Source organism: Geotrypetes seraphini, chromosome 1 (genome assembly GCF_902459505.1).
Source record: "Geotrypetes seraphini chromosome 1, aGeoSer1.1, whole genome shotgun sequence".
Classification (NCBI taxonomy): Eukaryota; Metazoa; Chordata; class Amphibia; order Gymnophiona; family Dermophiidae; genus Geotrypetes; species Geotrypetes seraphini.
The window spans coordinates 517346126-517368440 of NC_047084.1; the positions used below are offsets into that span (position 1 = coordinate 517346126).

General features: G+C 41.7%; 1 protein-coding gene across 2 annotated transcripts in view; it reads right to left on the bottom strand.

Moving 5' to 3' along the window:
• SPTLC1 (serine palmitoyltransferase long chain base subunit 1) overlaps nt 1-22315 on the bottom strand; it is a 147048-nt gene that overhangs the window by 52960 nt on the left and 71773 nt on the right. For both annotated transcript variants that reach the window (XM_033928949.1, XM_033928952.1), the window contains 4 exons: nt 20295-20384; nt 12625-12732; nt 8208-8303; nt 2084-2180 (listed from right to left, as the gene is read on the bottom strand). In XM_033928949.1, the coding sequence (XP_033784840.1) occupies nt 2084-2180; nt 8208-8303; nt 12625-12732; nt 20295-20384 (391 nt within the window). The remainder of the gene's footprint in view (nt 1-2083; nt 2181-8207; nt 8304-12624; nt 12733-20294; nt 20385-22315) is intronic.

Consider the following 22315-nt stretch of genomic DNA (forward strand, 5'->3'; position numbering starts at 1 on the left):
TTGATGAAAACAAAAACTGTGGATACAGATGTTCTGGAGATCATTTTTTATACACTGACATATAAAAACATGAAAATTCAATTAAAAAGTACAATGATAAAAAATACAGTGATAAAAATCCAACCGGACCCTACACGGTCTGTGTTTCGGCGAACACGCCTTCCTCAGGGGTCCAATGGTTTGCAAACTCACATATAAAGAATTGGACTGAAAACAGTCTATTGTCTTTAAACATGTGAGCAAAGAACACCGCAGACAAGCTGAAGTAGCAAAAAAAACGCTTGAGGACTTGAGATAGATTAAGAATTGATTAATTTTTTTGTTTAAGCTTTATTCCTGTACTTTGAATTGTTTGATTTCCTGTATAAGCTATGTTGTAGATTATTTGGAATTATAACTGCCTTAATTTAACTTGATGAAAAATAAATAAATAAAATACACAGAAAATGATGACATTATACAGAGATTTATTGGGAAATCTCATAACTTCTTGGCCATAATATTGTTTGAGAGTGTTGTTACTGTACTTCTAGGATTTTTTACAACCAGTACTGGCAATACTTAGCTGCTCCTGTTTTATGTAATCTATGAATGTGACGATGGAAGTCACACATCTAAACAAGTTCTTACACAAGCTACTTAGCACTCCTTTTACTAAGGTGCGCTAGCGTTTTTAGCGCACGCAGGAAATTACCACGCGCTACGCTTCTAGAACTAACGCTCCAAAGTGTGAAAAACAAAATTTACATTAGGCTATTCCAAAGTTCAGAAACATTTTAAATTAAAAAAAAAACCCCCTGCTCAATGTGGGGTACATTGAGGAACCAGTTTACATAGACTGAAAACGATGACCAGTTGACCAGTTTTCTATATATAAAATGTATACAACCATAAACTAATCCTGCTTTCTAATCTAAACTTAATCTTCTCAGTCGTAGGGCCAACCTGATTCCTAGCACACATTACCCTGTTCTTTTAATTCTCCTATACTGATGAAGCACATGTACTGTACTTTGTTCTTCTCCAGCCCAACTCACTAATGCTATAGACTGCCAAGACCTAGTAATTAAAGGAATAAAGTCTGCCCTGTTGTGGAATAAACTCCCTAACTCTATTCATGTGGAATCTAGTCTGAAGAAGTTTAAGAGACTTCTCAAAACTTATTTCTTTTGTGAAGCTTTAGGAATGCAGACTTAAAGGGAGTACGAAGGTTATGTAGCATGTGCACGTTTTTATCACTTGGCAATGATTGTTAGATAATTATCTGCCGTGTTATGGAGTTTATTTTATTGTTGGGTTTTAACTATGTAAGGCATCACAATCTATACAAGCCATAAGGGATATCAAATTTTAACAAACATACTGCTCAAGCTGGCTGAGCTAGAAGTGGTGAACAGTGTCATGACCAGTATTCTTCATTCGTATTCACTAAATGGTCCTTTTATTAAGGGCAGGGATCTCAAAGTCCCTCCTCGAGGGCCGCAATCCAGTCGGGTTTTCAGGATTTCCCCAATGAATATGCATTGAAAGCAGTGCATGCACATCGATCTCATGCATATTCATTGGGGAAATCCTGAAAACCCGACTGGATTGCGGCCCTCGAGGAGGGACTTTGAGACCCCCTGGATTAAGGGCTCCTTTTACGAAGGTGCGCTAGCAGTTTTATTGCACGCACTGGATTAGCACGTGCTAGCCGAAAATCTACCGCCTGCTCAAAAGGAGGCGGGAGCGGCTAGCGCGGGCTATTCCGCGCGTTAAGGCCCTAGCGCACCTTCGTAAAAGGAGCCCTAAGGTGTGCTAACAGATTTAGTGCACACTAATAAATTAGGGTCCGTTAAGTGCCATGCAGCCCAGAGGTCTATAATGGGAAGTGTGGCATTTAGCACACACTAATTGTTGGTATTCCTTGGTAAAAAGATCCCTCAGTTTGTCATATTTGTGAAAAACCTATGTTAGAAAGTGGGAATCAACATCTCCAGATTTTCTGCTAATTCAGATTTCCTGCAGTATCCCCGAGAACACTATTACACTGCTTTTGAAGCTAGGCTACCTTCCATATTGAAAATTGGCTACTGCAAAATACCTGTATTTTCTTCCATGATGTTGAGGGCTTCAATAGCAGCTGAGGCTAGCAAGGGAGGCAATGAAGCTGAGAAGCAGTAACCTTGACCTGAGAGCCGCTGGATGAAAATGGAAAATATTTAGAAAAGTTTAAATAGATCAACAGTACCACAGAAGAGCTTTGATGTAGAGATAGTAATTATTTAGGAACAACAAACCACCTAATGCTCCACTCCATTATTGCACCACTGGGAGGAAAATATAGTATATATTAGAAGAAAATGAGTAAATACGTATGATACAACCCTATATAGTTTAGAAAGGTCCTTTTGCAAAAGAAGCTATTAACTAAGGCATGTCATTATTAAAGGTCACTAAATGTAGACACCAAACAGCATTTAATACCAACACTGTATTATTTCAATCAGACTTATCCAAGTTCAGTCCTCAAAAGTTACAAATCAGCCAGATTTTCAGGATTCTCCAAATGAATATGAAAGATTAGCATATGATGGAGGTAGTGCGCAGGTCTATCTCTCTTGCGCGTATTCATCAGGGAAATTGTAAATATCTGTCCAATTTGCAGCCCTCAAAAACTGAACTTGGATAAGCCTGATTTAAAGGAACATCACATCACACCCTCAACACAACTGTATTTTTGCACCACCATATCTATTTCAAAGGAGTTTTTTAAATAAGAGAAAAGCGGACCCCCAACAGTAACCGCAGGACAGTAAGACAAAATAAATGTGCCTATTACATGATAGGAAATTTTTGAACCAGATTAAAATGGGTCCAAGTGAGTTTAGTTCAGAATATTACAAGATGATCTGTCCTTAGGGCTTCCCTTGAACGAAATAACTGCTGACACTTTGAAAGCAGGCAGGTTGCCTAGAGATGCCAAGATCACCCTCACAACAGTCATTTCTAACTTAGAGAAGGATCTCATAGAGCTAGCATATTCCCATCCTGTTTCTTTGATGAACTATGAATTGAAATTGCTTTCCATACTTGCCTCATGAGTACAGGAAGTCTTTCTGTTCCTTATTTTGGAGGAGGAGCTGACATTTGTGCTCAAGGGTGACAGGATAATCGCACGCCAGACACCAGCGCGCCAACAATCCAGTGCTGACAATTCGGCGCAGGAAAGAAGCGCGCCGCTGAAAAACTTATTTTTAAAGAGCTCCAATGGGGGGCGTGGGGGGGGAATGCATAGTGTTCGCGCTGCCGTTGGGGTATGCAACCCCCCACATTATAGAGAAAACGGAACTTTTCCTGAGAAAAATTGGAAAAAGTTCTGTTTTTTCTATAATGGAGGGTTCCAACCCCCCAAACCTCCCCCCCAACAGCAGCACGAACACTATGCATTACAGTGGGGGCCACACCCTCTGTCGATGCTCTTTAAAAATAAGTTTTTCGGCAGCGTGCTTCTTTCTTGCGCCGAATTGTCAGTGCGCTGGTGTCTTGCGTGCCACTGGCTATGAACCGTGCTCAAGTGGGTAGCAACCCACAATGTGTGTAAATATTTCTGTTTATGGAAGACTCTTGGCACACACGTCAGCCGTTGATGTTGCCTAGTCCTAATGCTAAGAAGACTTCATATAGTGGCCTTGCCTCATTTATTTGCTGTCCAAACAAGAAAGTCCCCCTCAAATTACCGCTGTAGATACTTAGAAAGAGACTCCAAAAAGTAGTTGAAGTCAATTGGTTCTTAAAGGGGGACAAAACTGCTTACTAGAGCACCTGAGCAGAAAATGTAATAAATTAAATAAAATACACTTCTCCCTCGTTATTCGCGGGGGATACGGGCAGAGCTGGACCGCGAATGGTGAAAAACCGCGATTATCCGGCTCTGACCCACTCCCACCTCCCCATGTGAGTTCCCGTAGTCTCTCGAGACTATGACGGGAACTCCCTACAGCCATTTCCTCATGGCGATCTGCACGGGGCAGGAGTGTAGGAAGATCGCTCCTGCCCCGAAAGCCCGCTAGACCACCAGTTAAGGCTGGGAAGGTGGCAGGGAGGTAAAAAATATGTTTTTTTAAATTTTCCCCCTCCCCAGAAAAAAATTGCGATTATGTGAAACCGCAAGTGCAGAAACCGCAAATGGGGAGGGGGAAGGGTATGTGAAACGGGGTGTCCTCAGTGTGTAAGGTCAGCGAAGGGAGAAGAATCTCCAGCGCTTAACATGTAAGACACAGATTAACTGACCCATGCCCACACACCATCACTGGACACCTCTCATGTGCTCAAAACAACTAATTATGTAAATAACTTAAGTAGTGATATAAATATTTATTTGCTATGCTTTCTAAATTTAGGTTTCAGACGATAGTGATCAAGTGGATATGAAAATTATAAGCTTCTTCATATGTAGAGGTATGTTTAAATGGTTAGTTTTTCAAGAGGCTTGAATTAAGATATGGTAAACTAAATTAAACCTTAGGTTTGTATACCGCATCATCTCCACATTCGTAGAGCTCTGCACGGTTTACAGGAGATGGGATAGAAAGGAACTAACAATGAAAGGTTAGAGGTCCAAGTATGAAGGGTTTTTAGAGGGCTTAGAGTGTCAGAGATGGAATAGATATCAGATTTTTGAGAATAGCCAGGTACTAGTCAAGGGAGTCCTAGATTCCCCTACACTTTAAGCAGGCAGTCATTTTTCGGTTTTTGGTTTTTGAACCCCTTCATCTACATTAGCTGAAGGAATGTCAGCTAGTAGCAGGCTATGCTGGGAACCAGGTTGCTAAAAACTCTTGGGGAGCCTGTCCTACTGGGAATTGCAATTTGGTGAAATGACATCAACCGATGATGGCCTTTTAAGGCTGGCCTAGTAAGGGAGAATACACATACTTATCTTAAAATGTAAGCAGCAATGCTCACAGTCCAAAACTTTTGGAAGAAACAAATGTATATCTTAACCACATGGACAGGGTTCCAGATACTTCCCTCGCCTCTTATTTATTTATAAAATTAATATTTTGTGCTTTCTACGATCCTAAACAGATTACAAAGAAGCAAGCATAAAATCAAACAAAAATCTAAAACTTGCACCAACAGTTTCTAACTTTTACATAGGGCTTCTTTTACTAAGGTGCGCTAGCATTTTTAGCCCATGCACAATATGAGTGCGCGCTAGCCGAAAAATGACTGCCTGCTTAAAACGAGGCGGTAGCGGCTAGCGTGCGCTAAAACCGTTAGTGCGCCTTTGTAAAAGGAGCCCATAGTATTCATTAAATTAGCTTTCTGCTTCTAGCAATGTTTCATAGTTGTCCCTGAAAGTAAAAAAAAATTCACATCATGCTCTATATTTTAGGATTGCCTATGAAAATGTTGAGATCCTTACACATTGCATAAAATGCCGTAGCACATGTCCTTTCTGGATTTTTGTGGTTTGATCATATCTCCAGTGTCTTTAATTTGTTTGCACTGGTTGCCAATTAAATTTTGAATTTGTTATATAAAATTTTAAATTAGTTTTTAAAGTACTGACTAATAGATAATCTGCAGTCCAGTGGCGTACCAAGGGGGGGGGGCGGTGCGGGGGCAGGCCGGATGCCAAAGAGAACGTGGCTGCCCTGCACCGCTGGAGATTTGCCATACGCCGTCCAGGGGGCTCCGAAAATGGTACCGGGGTGGGGGGAGATGATGTAAAGTCCGTTCATAGGCCGCACCATATCATAGGCCGCGCCCCATACACGGTTTGTAAAACCCATGGATAGGCTACGGCCTATATATGGGGAAATACAGTAGTTTACATATACAGTGGAACCTTGGTTTACGAGCATAATTCGTTCCAGAAGCATGCTCGTAAACCAAAATACTCGTATATCAAAGCGAGTTTCCCCATAGGCAATAATGGAAACTCGCTTGATACGTTCCCACTCCCCCCAGGTCAGTGGCGCTGCTCCCCCCCTGCTCGCAAAGGCCCCCCCCTTGTGCAAACTGGCACCCCCCTGCCCGAACAACTTGAAACTTACCCCCCCGGTCTGGCACCGGCACACAGCCCACAGGACGTGCCGGTGCCGCTTGAAGAACTTCCTGCCTCTGCCGGGCCTTGAGCATGCATCTGCGCATGCTCAAGGCCTTCTAATTCTTCCTCTTGCTCAAGGCCCGGCAGAGGCAGGAAGTTCTTCAAGCGGCACTGGCATGTCCTGTGGGCTGCGTGCCGGTACCAGACGGGGGGGGGGGGGGGGGGGGAGTAAGTTTCAAGTTGTGCGTGCCGGTTTAAGCAGGGGGGCCTTTGCGAGCGGGGGGGGGGGGGGGTGCTCGCAAATTGAGTCAACACTCGCTCAATTTGCTAGACAAGTTTTGCGAGAATGTTTTGCTCGTCTTGCAAAACACTCGCAAACCGGGTTACTCGCAAACCGATTTTTGACTGTATATGCAGGTACTTATTTTGTTCCTGGGGCAATGGATTATTAAATGACTTTCCTAGGATCACAAGAAGCAGCGCTGGGATTCAATCCAACAATCTCAGGGTGCTGAGGCAGCAGCTCTACCACTAGGTCATTCCTCATCTCAAGGCAGTTGAAAACTGAGTTGATGTCACATTTTAGGATAAGAACTAAGTAAGAATGTCAAAGACTAGAAGCAATGCTGAAGTATGGCTGCTAGGGAAAGGCACTGATGAACTGTCCAGTTCACATTTTCCAACCATATGTCAAACATTTTGCATTTCCTGTGGAATGATGACATTAGTTACCAGTCATCACTGAACATAAAACAATGCACAATAAATCATTACGCCAACAACCTATTTTCAGCTGTAAGTTAACACAGTATGTATTTTAACTACTTTCAATGTGCATTTGCTCACAATTCAGGTTTAGATGGAAAATTAATAAAAATTCTGTACTTGCATTTTATGTATTAAATTTATAAATTGTTGAGCAACCTCTTAGGGCTCCTTTTACAAAGGCGTGCTAAGCGCTCGCGAAAATGCCGCACGTGATAGCCACTACCGCCTCCTCTTGAGCAGGCGGTAGTTTTTCAGGTATCGCGCGCTATAGCGCTTGCTAATCCGATGCGTGCGCTAAAAACGCTAGCGCACCTTTGTAAAAGGAGACCTAAATGTTCACCAATAAACTTAAAATTTGGCACAATTAACAGAGGCCAAACAGAGAACAAAAATAGAATTGTGGAGGTCATGTTCCATAAACCGGATTTTTTTTTTTTTTTTTTTTTTACCACGCTACTATGTATGTGCTGTCTTCCAACATACAAGTAGTCTAACATTTTCTTTCGACTGAACACGTTGGGTCACAAATTATTTAAATCTTTGGAACAATAACCACAGCTGACCCCTGAAGTAGGCATTTCGATGAAACACAGCCCATGTCGTGTCTTTGAATAAAGGTTGTTTCTTCACACCAATTCTTGAGGCCTATGGGCTTTTCTCTCGCTATTTCAAACATCAGCCAGACTATCACCAAAAAAGCCTGTTGAGCTAAAATTCCTAGCTCCCTCATTGATCTCACATGAGATGGCAAAATATTCCAGAGTTTTGGACCCGCAATATAAAAGATAAGAGTTCTATAGCTTTCCAGTCGGATTAAATGGTTAGATGGCACATCTAATCAATTTGCTGTAGCTGAACATAGAGATTGAGATGATTGGGACAAGTGCAAGCTAAAGGAGATGTTCTATTAATCAATACTTTAAAAACTAATAACATTTTATATAATAAATTCTAAATTCAATTAGTAACTAGTGCAAATAATTGAAAGACATTGGAGATATGATCAAACCTCAAGAATTCAAAAAATACACAAGCTACAGCATTTTATGTAATTTGTAACAATCTTAACATTTTCTTAGAATCCTAAAAGTAAACTGTCGAATTAAAGTAAGGAATCACAACTGAATTAGTCCTAAAGGTGTCTTTTAAATGCCTAATAAATTTTAATTTACAGAGGGTGGAGAGTACTAGGGTCCTACCAGCTACTTTACTTAAAGCTTCTGTGGTAGCCAAGAAAACCATTTTGTTTGACTGGATGCAGGATTAAGCATAAATTAATGCTTAATCAGCCTTTATAGATGAGGATCCAGATCCAGATTTCTCCACACCAAAACTGCTACAGTTTGAGCCAAGGTGCTCAGAAGAAATTGATGTCACACACTGGAAAAGAAGATTTCCGTACCTGATGGTCAATTACAAAAGATCTTCCACAACAGAACCCTCCAATGGATGCCAGAGCATTCTCCATGTTTGCACTGATCAGGTCAATATCATCAATCTGCAATTCAATAAAAGAAAATCCAGGATCATGGAGGTAATGCAAGGTGATGTTTCTCCACTGTGTAAAGAAATAAAGAGCTACATAATCTTAATAATAGAGCAGCAAATCTTTACGGCACCAGAAATGTTTGGTAAAAAAGGGTCTTTAGTTTTCTTCTAAAATTAGCTTCTAAGAAATTCTAAATTCTACAGGGTATCTACATTTAAGAAATTTGTTTACATAAGAACATAAGAATTGCCGCTGCTGGGTCAGACCAGTGGTCCATTGTGCCCAGCAGTCCACTCACGCAGTGGCCCCCAGGTCAAAGACCAGGGCTCTAAATGAGTTCAGCCTCACCTGCGTACGTTCCAGTTTAGCAGGAACTTGTCCAACTTTGTCTTGAATCCCTGGAGGGGATAACAGACTCCGGAAGGAACAGACTTCCAGTTTTCTACCTCTCTCTGGGTGAAGAAGAACTTCCTTACGTTTGTACGGAATCTATCCCCTTTCAAGTTGAGAGAGTGCCCTCTCATTCTCTCTACCTTGGAGAGGGTGAACAATTTGTCTTCATCTGCTAAGTCTATTCCCTTCAGTATTTTCAATGTTTCGATCATGTCCCCTCTGTCTCCTCTTTTCAAGGGAGAAGAGGCCCAGTTTCTCCAATCTCTCACTGTGCGGCAACTCCTCCAGCACCTTAACCATTTTAGTCGCTCTTCTCTGGACCCTTTTGTGGACATGAGTGATTTTGATAGCCTTACAAATAAGAACATAAGAATTGCCATACTGGGACAGACCAAAGGTTCATCAAGCCTAGTATCCTGTTTCCAACAGTGGCCAACCCAGGTCACACAATACCTCGCTAGATCCCAAGTAGTAAAACAGATTTTATACTGCTTATCGTAGGAATAAGCAGTAGATTTCCCCAAGCCATCTCAATAATGGCCTATGGACTTCTTTTTTAGGAATTTATCCAAACTTTTTTTTAAACCCCGCTAAGCTAACTGAATTCAACACATTTTCCAGCAACAAATTCCAGAGTTTAATTACACGTTGTGTGAAGAAATTTTTTTCTCCAGTTTGGTTTAAATCTACTACTTAGGTCCCAATTCACTAGTCAGCAATTATCGGTAAACCTGTTTTCACAAGTTTAGCGACAATCGCTGCTAACCGACCTGATTCACAAAACGGCCCGCCACGTGTTTCCCCCCTCAATTGCCCATTTACCGATCCAGCCTTGCAAATTAGTAAAACCCCACGAAAAATAGCCAAGCGATTGATTCACTTACATAAATTGAGTGCCCTTACATAGTGATTCACTTACATAAACTGAGTTCCCTCGGGATGGGTCCCAAAATAATGAGCTGGGTCAAGAACTGGTTGAGTGGAAAGCGACAGAGGGTAGTGATCAATGGAGATTGCTCTGAGGAAAGGGACGTTACCAGTGGTGTGCCTCAAAGTTCTGTTCTTGGGCCTGTTCTTTTTAACATTTTTTAAACGATATTGATAAAGGGTTGTCGGACAAGATTTACCTCTTTGTGGATGATACCAAAATCTGCAATAGAGTAGACATGCCGGAGAGTGTGAATAACATGAAGAAAGACCTGGTGAAGCTGAAGGATGGTCTGAAATTTGGCTGCTAAAATTTAATGCTAAGAAATGCAAGGTCTTGTATTTGGGCTGCAAAAACACAAGGGAACAGTACAATTTAGAGGGTGAAGAACTTATATGCACAACAGAAGAGCGGGACTTGAGTGTGATTGTATGTGATGATCTTAAGGTGCCCAAAAACAGGTCGAAAAGGTGACAGCGAAAGCTAGAAGGATGCTAAGTTGCATAGGAAAAAGGAGGTATTGATGCCCCTGTATAAGACTTTGGTGAGACCTCATTTAGAATATTGTTTACAATTCTAGAGGCCGCACCTTCAAAAAGATATAAAAAGGATGGAGTCGGTCCAGAGGAAGGCTACTAAAATGGTCTGTGGTTTTCATCATAAGGCGCATGGGGACAGACTTAAAGATCTCAATCTGTATACTTTGGAGGAAAGGCGGGAGAGGGGAGATATGATAAGAGACGTTTAAATACCTACTTAATGTAAATGCGCATGAGTCGAGTCTCTTTCATTTGAAAGGAAATGCTGTAATGAGAGGGCATAGGATGAAGTTAAGAGGTGATAGGCTCCATAGTAACCTAAGGAAATACTTTTTTACAGAAAGGGTGGTAGATGCGTGGAACACTCTCCCAGGAGAAGTGGTGGAGGCAGACTGTCTGAATTCAAAAGGGCCTGGGATTAGGCATGTGGGATCTCTCGGAGAGAGAAAGAGATAATGGTTACTGCGGATGGTCAGACTAGATGGGCCATTTGGCCTTTATCTGCCATCATGTTTCTATTGCTTGGCTATTTTCTATTGGGTTTTACGATCCTAAAAACCCAACTGCTGTAGACCTGTCGGTAACTGTGTTACCATGGGGTTTTTTTTGGATAACTTATAGATACCTATTTTTAATAATTTTACTTTTGCACATAAGGTGCTTTAAATAATTAAAGATTTAATATTTTGATTCATTTATTTTAAACATATAAACCATCACCTGATTAAAAAATAGAACTGATTGATAATGAGGTTGAAGTATCATAAATATGCATAATTCTCAGTAAAGAGACCTCTTATAACTTAGATGTCATTTCAAGTCTTCATTCTGAATGCATGTGATGTAATCATCTACTTCAAAACCTTCTTCCTACCCTATTGTTAATTTATTAATTTATTGTTCAAAATGAAAAATATAACTAACTAAATCAATGGGGAGTACAATTTTTCTTTCAATTGTGTATCATTCAAAATATGTGCTTAATACAAGAGCAACAACACTTATCTTAATGGCTTCTCAGCCAGAGCCAATGTTGGGGGACCATGAACTGCCCTACGCTTTCATTAGATTTAAAACATTTCATCTAATAAAGCCTTCCTCAGGGGACAATGTTGCTGTTGTGCCACTGCTGAGCCTACTGGAGAGGGAGGGCTTCGAAGCTAGGTGGTCACGCGCAACCCCGGAGCATGCCGGAGAAGGCCTTGAGCATGTGCAGATGCATGCTCAAGGCCCGGCAGAGTCAGGAAGTTCTTCAAGCGGCACCAGCTCGTCCTGTGGGCTGCGTGCCGGTGCCAGACGGGGGGGAGGGGGGGTAAGTTTCAAGTTGTTCGGGTGGGGGGTGCCGGTTCGCGTGGGGGGACCTTTGCGAGCCGGGGGGGGGAGCAGCACCGCTGCCCTCGGGGGGGGGAACGTATCAAGCGAGTTTCCATTATTTCCTATAAGGAAACTCGCTTTGATATACGAGTATTTTGGTTTATGAGCATGCTTCTGGAACAAATTATGCTCGTAAAACCAAGGTTCCACTGTATTTAACATCTATGTTTGCTCTGTCAACTGCCCGACATGGATAGATGAAGACTTTTTTTCTGATAACTTTTAATATATAACTTACGTTTTCTCCCTTTATTTTTTTTTTTACTATATTGTGACATCCTAGGATATACTATGCAGCATCAGGCATCACCATTTTTCAAGATGGCATCACTCCCGTTTTCCAGTTTAAAGGTGTGTGGAGAGAAAGGTGAGGGTCAAAGAGGGGGGAACACTTGGCGCACTAGGGATATTTCTTGGGTCAGAGGGGGTTCCATCGGTCCACTTGGGAAATCAGAGATATTTTAGGAAGCAGGGATTGGAGGGGTCTTTTTGGGTTACCAGGGACATGAGTAGCAGGAGTGGCAGGGTGAGTGGTAAGGGAGTAAGTTGGGAAGTTATTGCTGCACAAGACCTCTTGTTTAAATTAGTGCAGATATGTGTGTGACTTTTATCCGGTGCACTCTGCTCTGTTAGCACAAATATTTTGGCATCAGAATTATTTGCATAGTATTCAATTACTGCATTGGGGAGCTAAATTTTTCCATTAAGCCTGTGTCCAGGAAAACAAACTTACTGCATCGACCCAAATGTTACTATAGTGGGGCTCACATCCTCTGAAATTCATAGCCATTGTACAATGGGGATTTCTAGTGGCTAGATTTAGGGCCCATGATCATATGCTTCCAGAAAGAGCCTACTTTGTGGCGCCTGACCAAGAACTGGTGCTACAATCAGGGAGGCAGGAAGGAGGGAGAGAGGGGGTGTAAAGTTTGGACAGGCTAGGCCCGTGTGGCCTACTCCATTCTGATGCTTATGGTTTTAATAACTAGCCAATAATGGCAAGCTATGAAATCAATAAAATGGCCAGATTGGCTTTTTCAAGAGCATAAATTCTACTTAAAATGGTGAAAATGGAGAATAAAAATCTTTCACTTACTTTTATTCCAAAGTACTCCGTGATCCCTCTCCCGTGTTCTCCCAGTACACCAAAAGAAAGGCTTTCCTCCAAGAAAATCCTTACTTTGTATTTATACTTTAATTTTACCTGCGGAAGGAGATATGTTTAGCAACAAAGGTGGCAAAGCATTGAATATATGAAAGAAATTATGTGAATGTGCATGTTCAATTTTAGAAACTATGATCTTTAAATTACAGGAAAGATACAAGATCTACTTAAGAGGACTGTAATATGCACTCTTAATTCCACCCTTATTTTCAGTCTTTTATGATGGGCTTAAAAAGGTATCATACCGTTAGAAAAATATGTGCAGGAAGTCTTTTTTTTTTTTTTTAAATCTTTATTAAATTTCCTAACTACCATTGTGCAAACAAACAATTTCAATATACATAATATTACACGAAATGCACATTAAACTTATAGACATTAATGCACAACTATTTCCCCCCCTCAAATAATCAGAAAAAGTACATTCCTACACGAAACCTTCCGTATATTCCCTGAATGAAATTCCAATGCAAAACCCTCCCCCTCCCCCACCCCATTTTGTTCGGTACGTTAATGAGAGCTAAAAGTCAAATATCAGCTCGAAATAATAAAATTTTCTATATAATGACAGGAGTTGCCATTCAACTCATTTTGAAGAATTGGAAGAATTGGGATAGGTTAAATTACACTTTCTGGTGGGAATCTCTTTGTTTTACTTTTAAAATGGAACGTTCGATGGCTGTACAACAGGGACGATATAAGAAATTTATGGATGTTTGGGAACCATTGACTAAGTTCTATAAGGAATGAGAACTGATTTTATTTTATTGACCTTTAAGCATGCAGGAAGTCTTATATTTCCATTAGTAATACATGGCACCTATCTTGGATTTCCTCTTTCATAAGGCAGGCTATTGGATGCTTTTTCACAATATTGTGCTAGACTTATTTGTGGACTCCCCTCAGTTCCCAGGAAAGAGAAGAAAGTGATATTGATCTAGAAAGCAAAATGTTCTCCTTTAAATGTGCAAAAATATCCAGCTGCAGTACTTAACCTAAATCCCTAAGCCTGGTCACCTCAGCACTCACTTAGTACTTAAGCGGTAAAACTCAACAGGGCAAGCACGTGCCAAGAAAACGGTGACATACGAGTATACCAAAGATAAACACGGAACTCAGCTCATTATCTAGCGCCATGTACCTCCATCACATAGGAATTCAATTTCATATGATTCTTTTTTTTTTTTTTTTATAAATCTTTATTCATTTTTAAATCAAATCAACAAGTGCACAAAAATATATCATAAAGTAATTCCAATATAGCACTGTAATATCTAACAAATAAAAACTAAATAGTGTAAGATCCCCATCCACCCACCCTTCATCACATTCTCAACAAAATAAAATATACTATTTTATACAACATATTATAACATATCTTATTGAATTACACAACAAATCCACCCTCCCCCTTGAGTGTGTTAAATAGAACTAAGAAAGAAAAGAATTGATGCCTATTCATCACAATATTTTTCCAATGGCTCCCATATCTTTGCAAAGTTATTACCGTATTTTCACGCATAACGCGTGCGTTATACACGATTTTTACAAACCGAGTATAACCATGCGCGTTATATTCGTGAGCGCGTTATCCCCTTTTTTTTTTACATAGTTCCCCCCCCCCGACGTCTGATTCACTCCGCAGGACCGTTCGCACCCCCACCCCGAAGGTCCAATCGCGCTTGAACACGCACCCGCACCCCCACCCCGAAGGACCGCTCGCACCCCCACAGCCTCCCCACCCCCCACCATCATGTAGAAGCTGCCTACCGTCGTCCTGCTGCTTCCTCTGCCGGAGGTCCTGCCCCTTCTCTTAGCCCTGAGTCTACGCTGCTTCCTCTTCCGGCGGTCCCACCCTTTCTCTATACTGCTTCTCCAGTGGAAGTCTTGCCCAGTGCAGTTTAAAATAACTTGGACACCTCACAGGACGAAGAAAGCTAAACTTAATACATCTGATCTTTGCTGGCATTGTTCCCTCTCCCCGGGAACACTCTCTCATATGCTTTTTTTTCCTGCCCTCAGATTCGCCCTTTCTGGACTAAACTATTGATAACTATTAAGTTTATTACTAATTGCTCAAATGATATTACCTATGCTATTATTATCATGCGCTCCTTGCACCCCTGTTTTGAAGCTAGCTCGTGTGATCCCAAATTGATAGACATCATGATCTCGGTGGGGATTCAACAAATCTTAGAAAACTGGAAACCTGCTTCACTACTGGACTACACCTATTCATGGAATTTATTATGTTTATTCAAGAAATATGAACAATACATTTGTGATAAACTCACCCCCCTTTCCTCTACCTCCATACGTCGTAAATGGTCCCCTATAGCAACTTTTTAGGGATTACTCGAACTCTGTTTTTATTACAAGTCTGAAACAATTCTTGTTCATGTTTATACATGTTTTTGTTTATGCAAAAAACTCAAAAACAATATTAAACAAATATAATAATAATAATAATAATGTACCATAATAATAATAATTAAAAAAAATTTAGACATCAGTAAACTCCTTTCCCGGGCTACTATTTTAGCAGCTTCCCTTTAAGAATATAACTTAAAAGTTGCCATCGTGAGACAGACCAAAGCTCCAGCAGATCCGGTATCCTGTTTCCAACTCGGGTCACAAGTACCTGGCATGATCCCAACGAGTAAAACATATTTTATGCTGCTTATCCTAGGAATAAGCAGTAGAGTTTGACCAACCACCATCATATCCTTCCAGAACTTCTTCCATTCACCTCCCCAAGCAGCCTTCCCTTTCCACCTAACCTACTCTATGTCTAATTTATTAAAATATACCACAAAATAATCCTTACTCCTTAATTTGAGGGGCATACTATTCTTGACCCCTTAACAAAATTGCCCTAGCTTGAAATTTCTTCCTTGCCACTTCTTTTGAGGAATTGCCAATACACTTCCCCCTCCGTATTCGCGGGGGTTCAGGGCAGAGCCGGCCCGCAAATATAAAAAAAAACGCGAATAATATTTGGGCCGGTTCTGCCCCTAATCCCTGCTTCCCCTGGCTATTTTAAGCTTTGAAAGCCCCCCTTAAGTCTTACCTGGTGGTCTAGCGAGTTTTCAGGGCAGGAGCGATACCTCCTACGCTCCTGCCCCATGCAGATCGCTCACAGGAAATGGTTGCCTTGAGCTCCCATAGTCTCTCGAGCCATTTCCTGTGAGCGATCTGCATGGGGCAGAAGCGTGGGAAGATTGCTCCTGCCCCAAAAACCCGCTAGACCACCAGGTAAGACTTAAGGGGGTAAGACTTAAGGGGGGGGGGGGCTTACAGGGCTTAAAATAGCCTGAAAAATGAAAATATATTTTTTGATCCAAAACTGCGAACAAGCGAATCCATAGATAAGGAATTTGCGAATACGGAGGGGGAAGTGTAAATCACTGAAGAGTCTTACTTCTGAGTTGTGTTGCATTCCTCCTATTTGTTTTACAATGCAAGATACTCAGAAGACACCGACGAGCTTAAGTGGACTAGAATTACTGGCAACTTTGGTATCATTCAATGTTCATTTGGGGGGGGGAAGGGTATTGATATTATATTGAAGGCTTTCACTTGTTTGATCTGATACAGGTGTTTGTGCCAAAACATGACCCTTGTCAGAGAAGCTAACAAAAGTTAATTTTATTGTTCCATTCTATGAGGATCTTGGTGCTTTTCTTCTTCTGCTGTACAATTTTATTCTTAGAGAACCAAAGAATCGGCTAATAATTTGGGGAGAGAGAGACACCTCTCACCATAACTCTGGAGAGGAGGAGGTGATGAGATAAAAAGTGATTTTGTGACTATATTTCACCTGACATCAAAATGTATGGAAGAGACCTCAGTATCATGGAACTGTGATTAATAAATCAAATCTGTGACAGTATCCCCCGGGCTGACAACTCTAATGAGGACTATTGTAAAAGCTCAAGTGAGTTCACCCGATACATCATAATGTCTCCACCTTTCAATAATAATGTAAAGTGAAACAAACTCAAACTCAAAACAAAACCAGTGAAAAAAAGAAAAAGAAATATATGTAAACATATATCATTCATTCACTTCCTTCTCTCACGGGAGAGTTTTTAATTTTCAGTAACCTGTCACAGATTTGATTTATTCATCACAGTTCCCTGATAATGAGGTCTCTCCCATACATATTGATGTCAGGCGAAATATAGTCACAAAATCATTTTATCACATCACCTCCTCCTCTCTGGAATTATGGTGAGAAGTGTCTCTCTCTCCCCATATTATCAGCCGACTCTTTGGTTCTCTATTTTAGATTTTCAGCAATTTTAGGTTTTTTTTGCCAGTTCTATTCTTAACATCTATGATGTTCTTTTCCAGTTCCCGAATTTCATTATAATTGAAAACCGCTTTAATTTGTGTCCCAAGCAAAACGGTAACATAAGCAATGCCTCTGCTGGGTCAGACTTGAGATCCATCGTGCCCAGCAGTCCGCTCACTCGGCGGCCCAACAGGTCCAGGACCTGTGCAATAATCCTCTATCTATACCCCTCTATCCCCTTTTCCAGCAGGAAATTATCCAATCCTTTCTTGAACCCCAGTACTGTACTCTGCCTATTACGCCCTCTGGAAGCGCATTCCAGGTGTCCACAAACGTTGGGTAAAGAAGAACTTCCTAGCATTCGTTTTGAATCTGTCCCCTTTCAACTTTTCCGAATGCCCTCTTGTTCTTTTATTTTTCGAAAGTTTGATGAATCTGTCCCTCTCCACTCTCTCTATGCCCTTCATGATCTTGTAAGTCTCTATCATATCCCCGCTAAGTCTCCTCTTCTCCAGGGAAAAGATTCTCAGTTTTCCCAATCTCTCAGCGTATGAAAGGTTTTCCAAACCTTTTATCAGACTTGTCGCTCTCCTCTGAACCCTCTCGAGTATCGCCATATCCTTCTTAAGGTATGGCGACCAATATTGGATGTAGTACTCCAGATGTGGATGCACCATCGCCCGATACAACGGCAGGATAACTTCTTTCATTTTGGTAGCAATACCCTTCTTGATTATACCTAGCATTCTATTCGCTCTCTTAGCGGCTGCTGCGCACTGTGCCGTTGGCTTCATTGTCATGTCCACCATTACCCCCAAGTCCCTTTCTTGGGTATATCATTTAAATAAATGACAAGAGAACAAGCTGACTCTCCTTTCTCTGTGTGTTGCAGTTCATCTACCATTGAAACCAGCATTTCTCTTCCTCACCTTGCTACCCAAATTGCAGCGGGTACTTATGCAACAAACTAGCATCATCCCTATCATAACACTTATCTCTGGATTCCATAAAATGTACTCTAATTTGTGCACCCAAATTTCTGCATGCAGGTATAAATTAATTGAATAATGAGCTCTGAATCATCATTAATTGTTTTTTTTTACTCTCTGGAAGCTTCGGAAATACTTTGATGCTTCATCATTCAGAATTCTGATACAATCCCTTATACCAGGGGTAGGGAACTCCGGTCCTCGGGAGCCGTATTCCAGTCGGGTTTTCAGGATTTCCCCAATGAATATGCATGAGATCTATTTGCTTGCACTGCTTCCAATGCATATTCATTGGGGAAATCCTGAAAACCAGACTGGAATACGGCTCTCGAGGACCGGAGTTCCCTACCCCTGCCTTATACTAAGCCATCTGGATTACTGTAATATCGCCTATCGCCCATCTGGCAATCTCCCAGAAGAACATGCAGAGACTACAACTGGTGCAGAATGCGGCGGTCAGGTTGATTTTTGAGTTGAAGAAGTCCTTCCTACCGACTCCTGCACTGGTTGCCGATGGAGGCACGTGCGAAGTTTAAGCTGGGATGTTTTTACTTTTAGGTACTATATGGTTTAACCCCTAAATATATAACTGACCTCTTCTCCATCTCAACCAATAGACATAAGAGAAGCTCACACCTGAAGTTCGTCTCCCCACCGGTTAGAGGACGCAAATTTAAAAGACACCATCAACATCTTTTCTCTTATCAAGCAGCATTATGGGGCAAAGACCTGGAAAAATTACTTATGCATGCAAATAACTATGGGGAATTTAGGAAACACACTAAAAACATATCTGTTCTTGAAGTACCTAAGCAGCTGATCTGCACAATCTCTCTCACAACTGATCTCATAAACTGTTAGTCAATAATCTCCAACTATGTAAGTTCTACTCAATTTGTAGGTTTGTTTTTTTTTTTAATCATTGTAAACCGCATAGAACTTCACGGTCCTGCAGTATATAAACTGTTATTATTATTATTAATTGGCATCTCTCAAAAAGGGCGTGGTCAGAGGAGGTGCACAAGTGCATCAGGGGTGTTCCAAAAAAGATATGCACAGTTATGGAATACTGGCTCAGTGTGCCCATCTTGGCCTCAAAATTTACACCAGGTTTCAGCAAACATAAGTCTGCTGCCCAAAAAGCAGATGCCCTTTCTAGAATATAAATATATATCAATAATAATAAAATGCTAGAGGCGCATGCGCTCTTGAAAATTCGTGAGCGGTGGCGCCGTGAGGTGTGCTTTTGTGCCAGTCCTCACGGCGCCTGCTCGTGACTGTGCAGAAGACACCAGTGACTCCTCCCTCCCGCTCCTCTTCAAAGCGGCCTGCTGAGGTTCGCCAGCCGCTGTAGCGAACCTCGCAAGCTGCTCTCCACCTCCGTGCAGAAGGAGTCGCCGTGTCAGCTCCAGCCCTCACTCGCCGCTGCCGCCGCTGATCCTCCTCTTCAGAGCAGCCTGCGATCGTGTCGTGACGCACGGGATTGCGTCAGAGGGAACGTGCTACCAAGTTGGAGAGCAGCCTGCAAGATTTGCTAAAGCCGGCCACCATGATCGCAGGCTGCTTTGGTGAAGAGGAGCAGGCCAGAAGACGCCTGGATGTTGGGAGGGTAAGAAGGGAATCAATACCGGGAGCCAGGGGGAAAGGGAAAGGGGGCTGCTTTGGGGGGAGGGGTGTGCTGGGGGGAGACAGAAGGGGCCATGGATAGGGAAAGGGGGCTGCTTTGGGGGGAGGGGTGTGCTGGGGACAGACAGCTTTGCTCGGGGGGGAGACAGAAGAGGGCCATGGAGAGATAGTTAGGGAGAGGGAAAGGGGCCTGCTTTGGGGGGGAGGTGTGTCCTGGGAGCAGACAGCTTTGCTCACGGGGGGGGGGGGGAAAGGAAGACAGAAGGATACAGACAGAGGCCAAGGAGAGAGAGAGATAAAGAAACACAGACAGACAGACACATCTATTCTAGCACCCGTTAATGTAACGGGCTTAAAGACTAGTATAAAATAAAATATAAATAAAGCTCTTAAATAAGTTTAAAAGAGAACATTTCAATATAGATCCAAAGAGGATTAGACACATAAAGCTTGGGACAATGAGTCATACTGAGGAGTGGTGTCGCTTAGGATCGTACAAGGGCTGTTACAATAGCTGAAAAATTTTTTAGCCACTTTGGTGGAAGTTCTTTCTAGAATAGCAGCACTAAATTTTTTCCAGTGCTCAATTTCTGAGCACCACTGAGGGAATCTAGCCCTTACGGTCACATGCAAACCTTGAATTCAAACGTCAAAAAAAAGAAAAATAAATAAATTATCAGAATACCTACCAATTCTGGGAGAGGACAGATCGCTCCAGTATTCATGTATAATCCTTCTACCAGGATAAATCTTCGTGTTACACGTGCCTTACGAGGGTTCTTTAAGTGGGGGGAGAAAACAGCATGTGTTGTGCAATTTTCACATTAATACATTTTTAATTAGAAAATTTAGATACACAAATCATTTTAATTGCCCTGGTCAGATGTCTCAATTAAGGGGGTCATCATGTGATGCTGAGAAAACCAGAATCTGACAAACTTAATCTCTCAATTCGTTTCACAGGATTTTGATCCTTTTTTCTGGATTGGAAATGTAAACCAACTGCAGAAGTGCACTTCGTTATTTAAAGTAGTATGATAATTTGGTGTCAAAGAAACATATTTGCATCCCAATAAAATAAATGCAGAATTATTATAATATTTTTAATCCATCACAAGCATTAGCCAAGCTACTCTTTTTAAACAATTCCATTAATTGAAATGTGCAAAGGTTTTCCACGCTAACTGCCTCTTTTACAAAGCCGCGTGGCAACAGCCCCGAAGCCCTTTAAATCTCTATGGGCTTCAGGGCCATTAGCGCAGGGCAGCCGCTAGCGTGGCTTTGTAAAAGAGGCCCTAAGTTTCCAACTTGTCGTGCTCTTGAAGTAACACATACGCTGATTACAACTGTACTATCTTTAAATCATTGCTCTGCTGAGTAACAAAGAGGGTAATTTTCAAAAGGATGAGGACTGACTGAAAAGCAATGAGACTGCCTCTGTTTTTCTTTCTAAAAAGTAGATCTGGTAGTGCTGTGCTGGTTCTTGTGAACGTAGAGAATGACACGGTGACAAAATTTATCACCGTCCCCGTCCCCGCGGATAACCGCGGGAAATAATCCCATGTCATTTTCTAGTGTCTATTTCAGCCTCAGTCCTTCTACACCAGCATTCTTCAAAGCAAAGCTTGAGGGTCAGTGGTTGTGCCCAATTATACTCTGATTCTTCCCTCTCTCCTTAAAGAATGACATGAAGATGGTTTCCCGCGGTTATCCGCAGGGAGGGGAACGGTGATGAATTTTGTCACCGTGTCATTCTCTATTGTGAAGCTCATAAATCGATGTCTCTGAACCTGCAGTTGGACTGCCGTAGTCTTCATTGTCGGGTCACAGTGAGAGGAAGAACTTCATGTGTTTCATCATGGCAGATGAGGACGACGTGTCTGTGAGAGAACGCCAGAGCTGTGTGATTGAATTTTGTATTATGCTTGCTATAACATTTCAAAAGTTTCATTACCGCTCTTTCCAAGTTTAACACAAAATTCACTGGTCTTTGACCTAAGGGCCGCCGTGGGACCGGACTGCTGGGCACGATGGACCACTGGTCTGACCCAGCAGCAGCAATTCTTGTGTAATTTTTCAGATGCCTTAAGTCTACACTGGGGCTACATTTAATCTAATCTGTAGCTATTATATACCACAGTTCCAACAAAACTGCCCCTCCTGACTCTATGGACACATTCCATGTCTGTGGTTGATAAGCTGCTTTGAAATACAAGGCACTCATTAGAAAACATGGATCATAAGTGTGCATTAGCTTCAGGAATCAAAAGTGTTCACCAGCATAATAAACACTTATTTGAAGATGTTCACCTCTCTTAAAATAATGAATACTGAGCTGCACCAACAAAGCAATGTAAGTGACTAATAAAAAGGTACTTTTTTGAGGAGGGGAGGCATTTAATGCTACAAAGTACAGGCAGACTGGCAGCTCAAAGAGAAACAATGCCATAGTGTGTATGTGGTAACATATGACAGCTCCCCCCACCACTCCCAATCGGTAAGACTTTTACTCAGATGTCTTGAATATAGTATAAAATATGCATACTTGCTTCTGATCTGTCTTGCCATATAGGAGACATAGACCATAGAAGCATTGGCCACATTGCCCTAGTGCTGGAGCTGCTTGCCATTTATGGGACAAACACCATAGAAGTCCGTCTGGCATCAGCTTCACTTCCCCACTACTGGGGCTGCCATTTAAGCATCACTC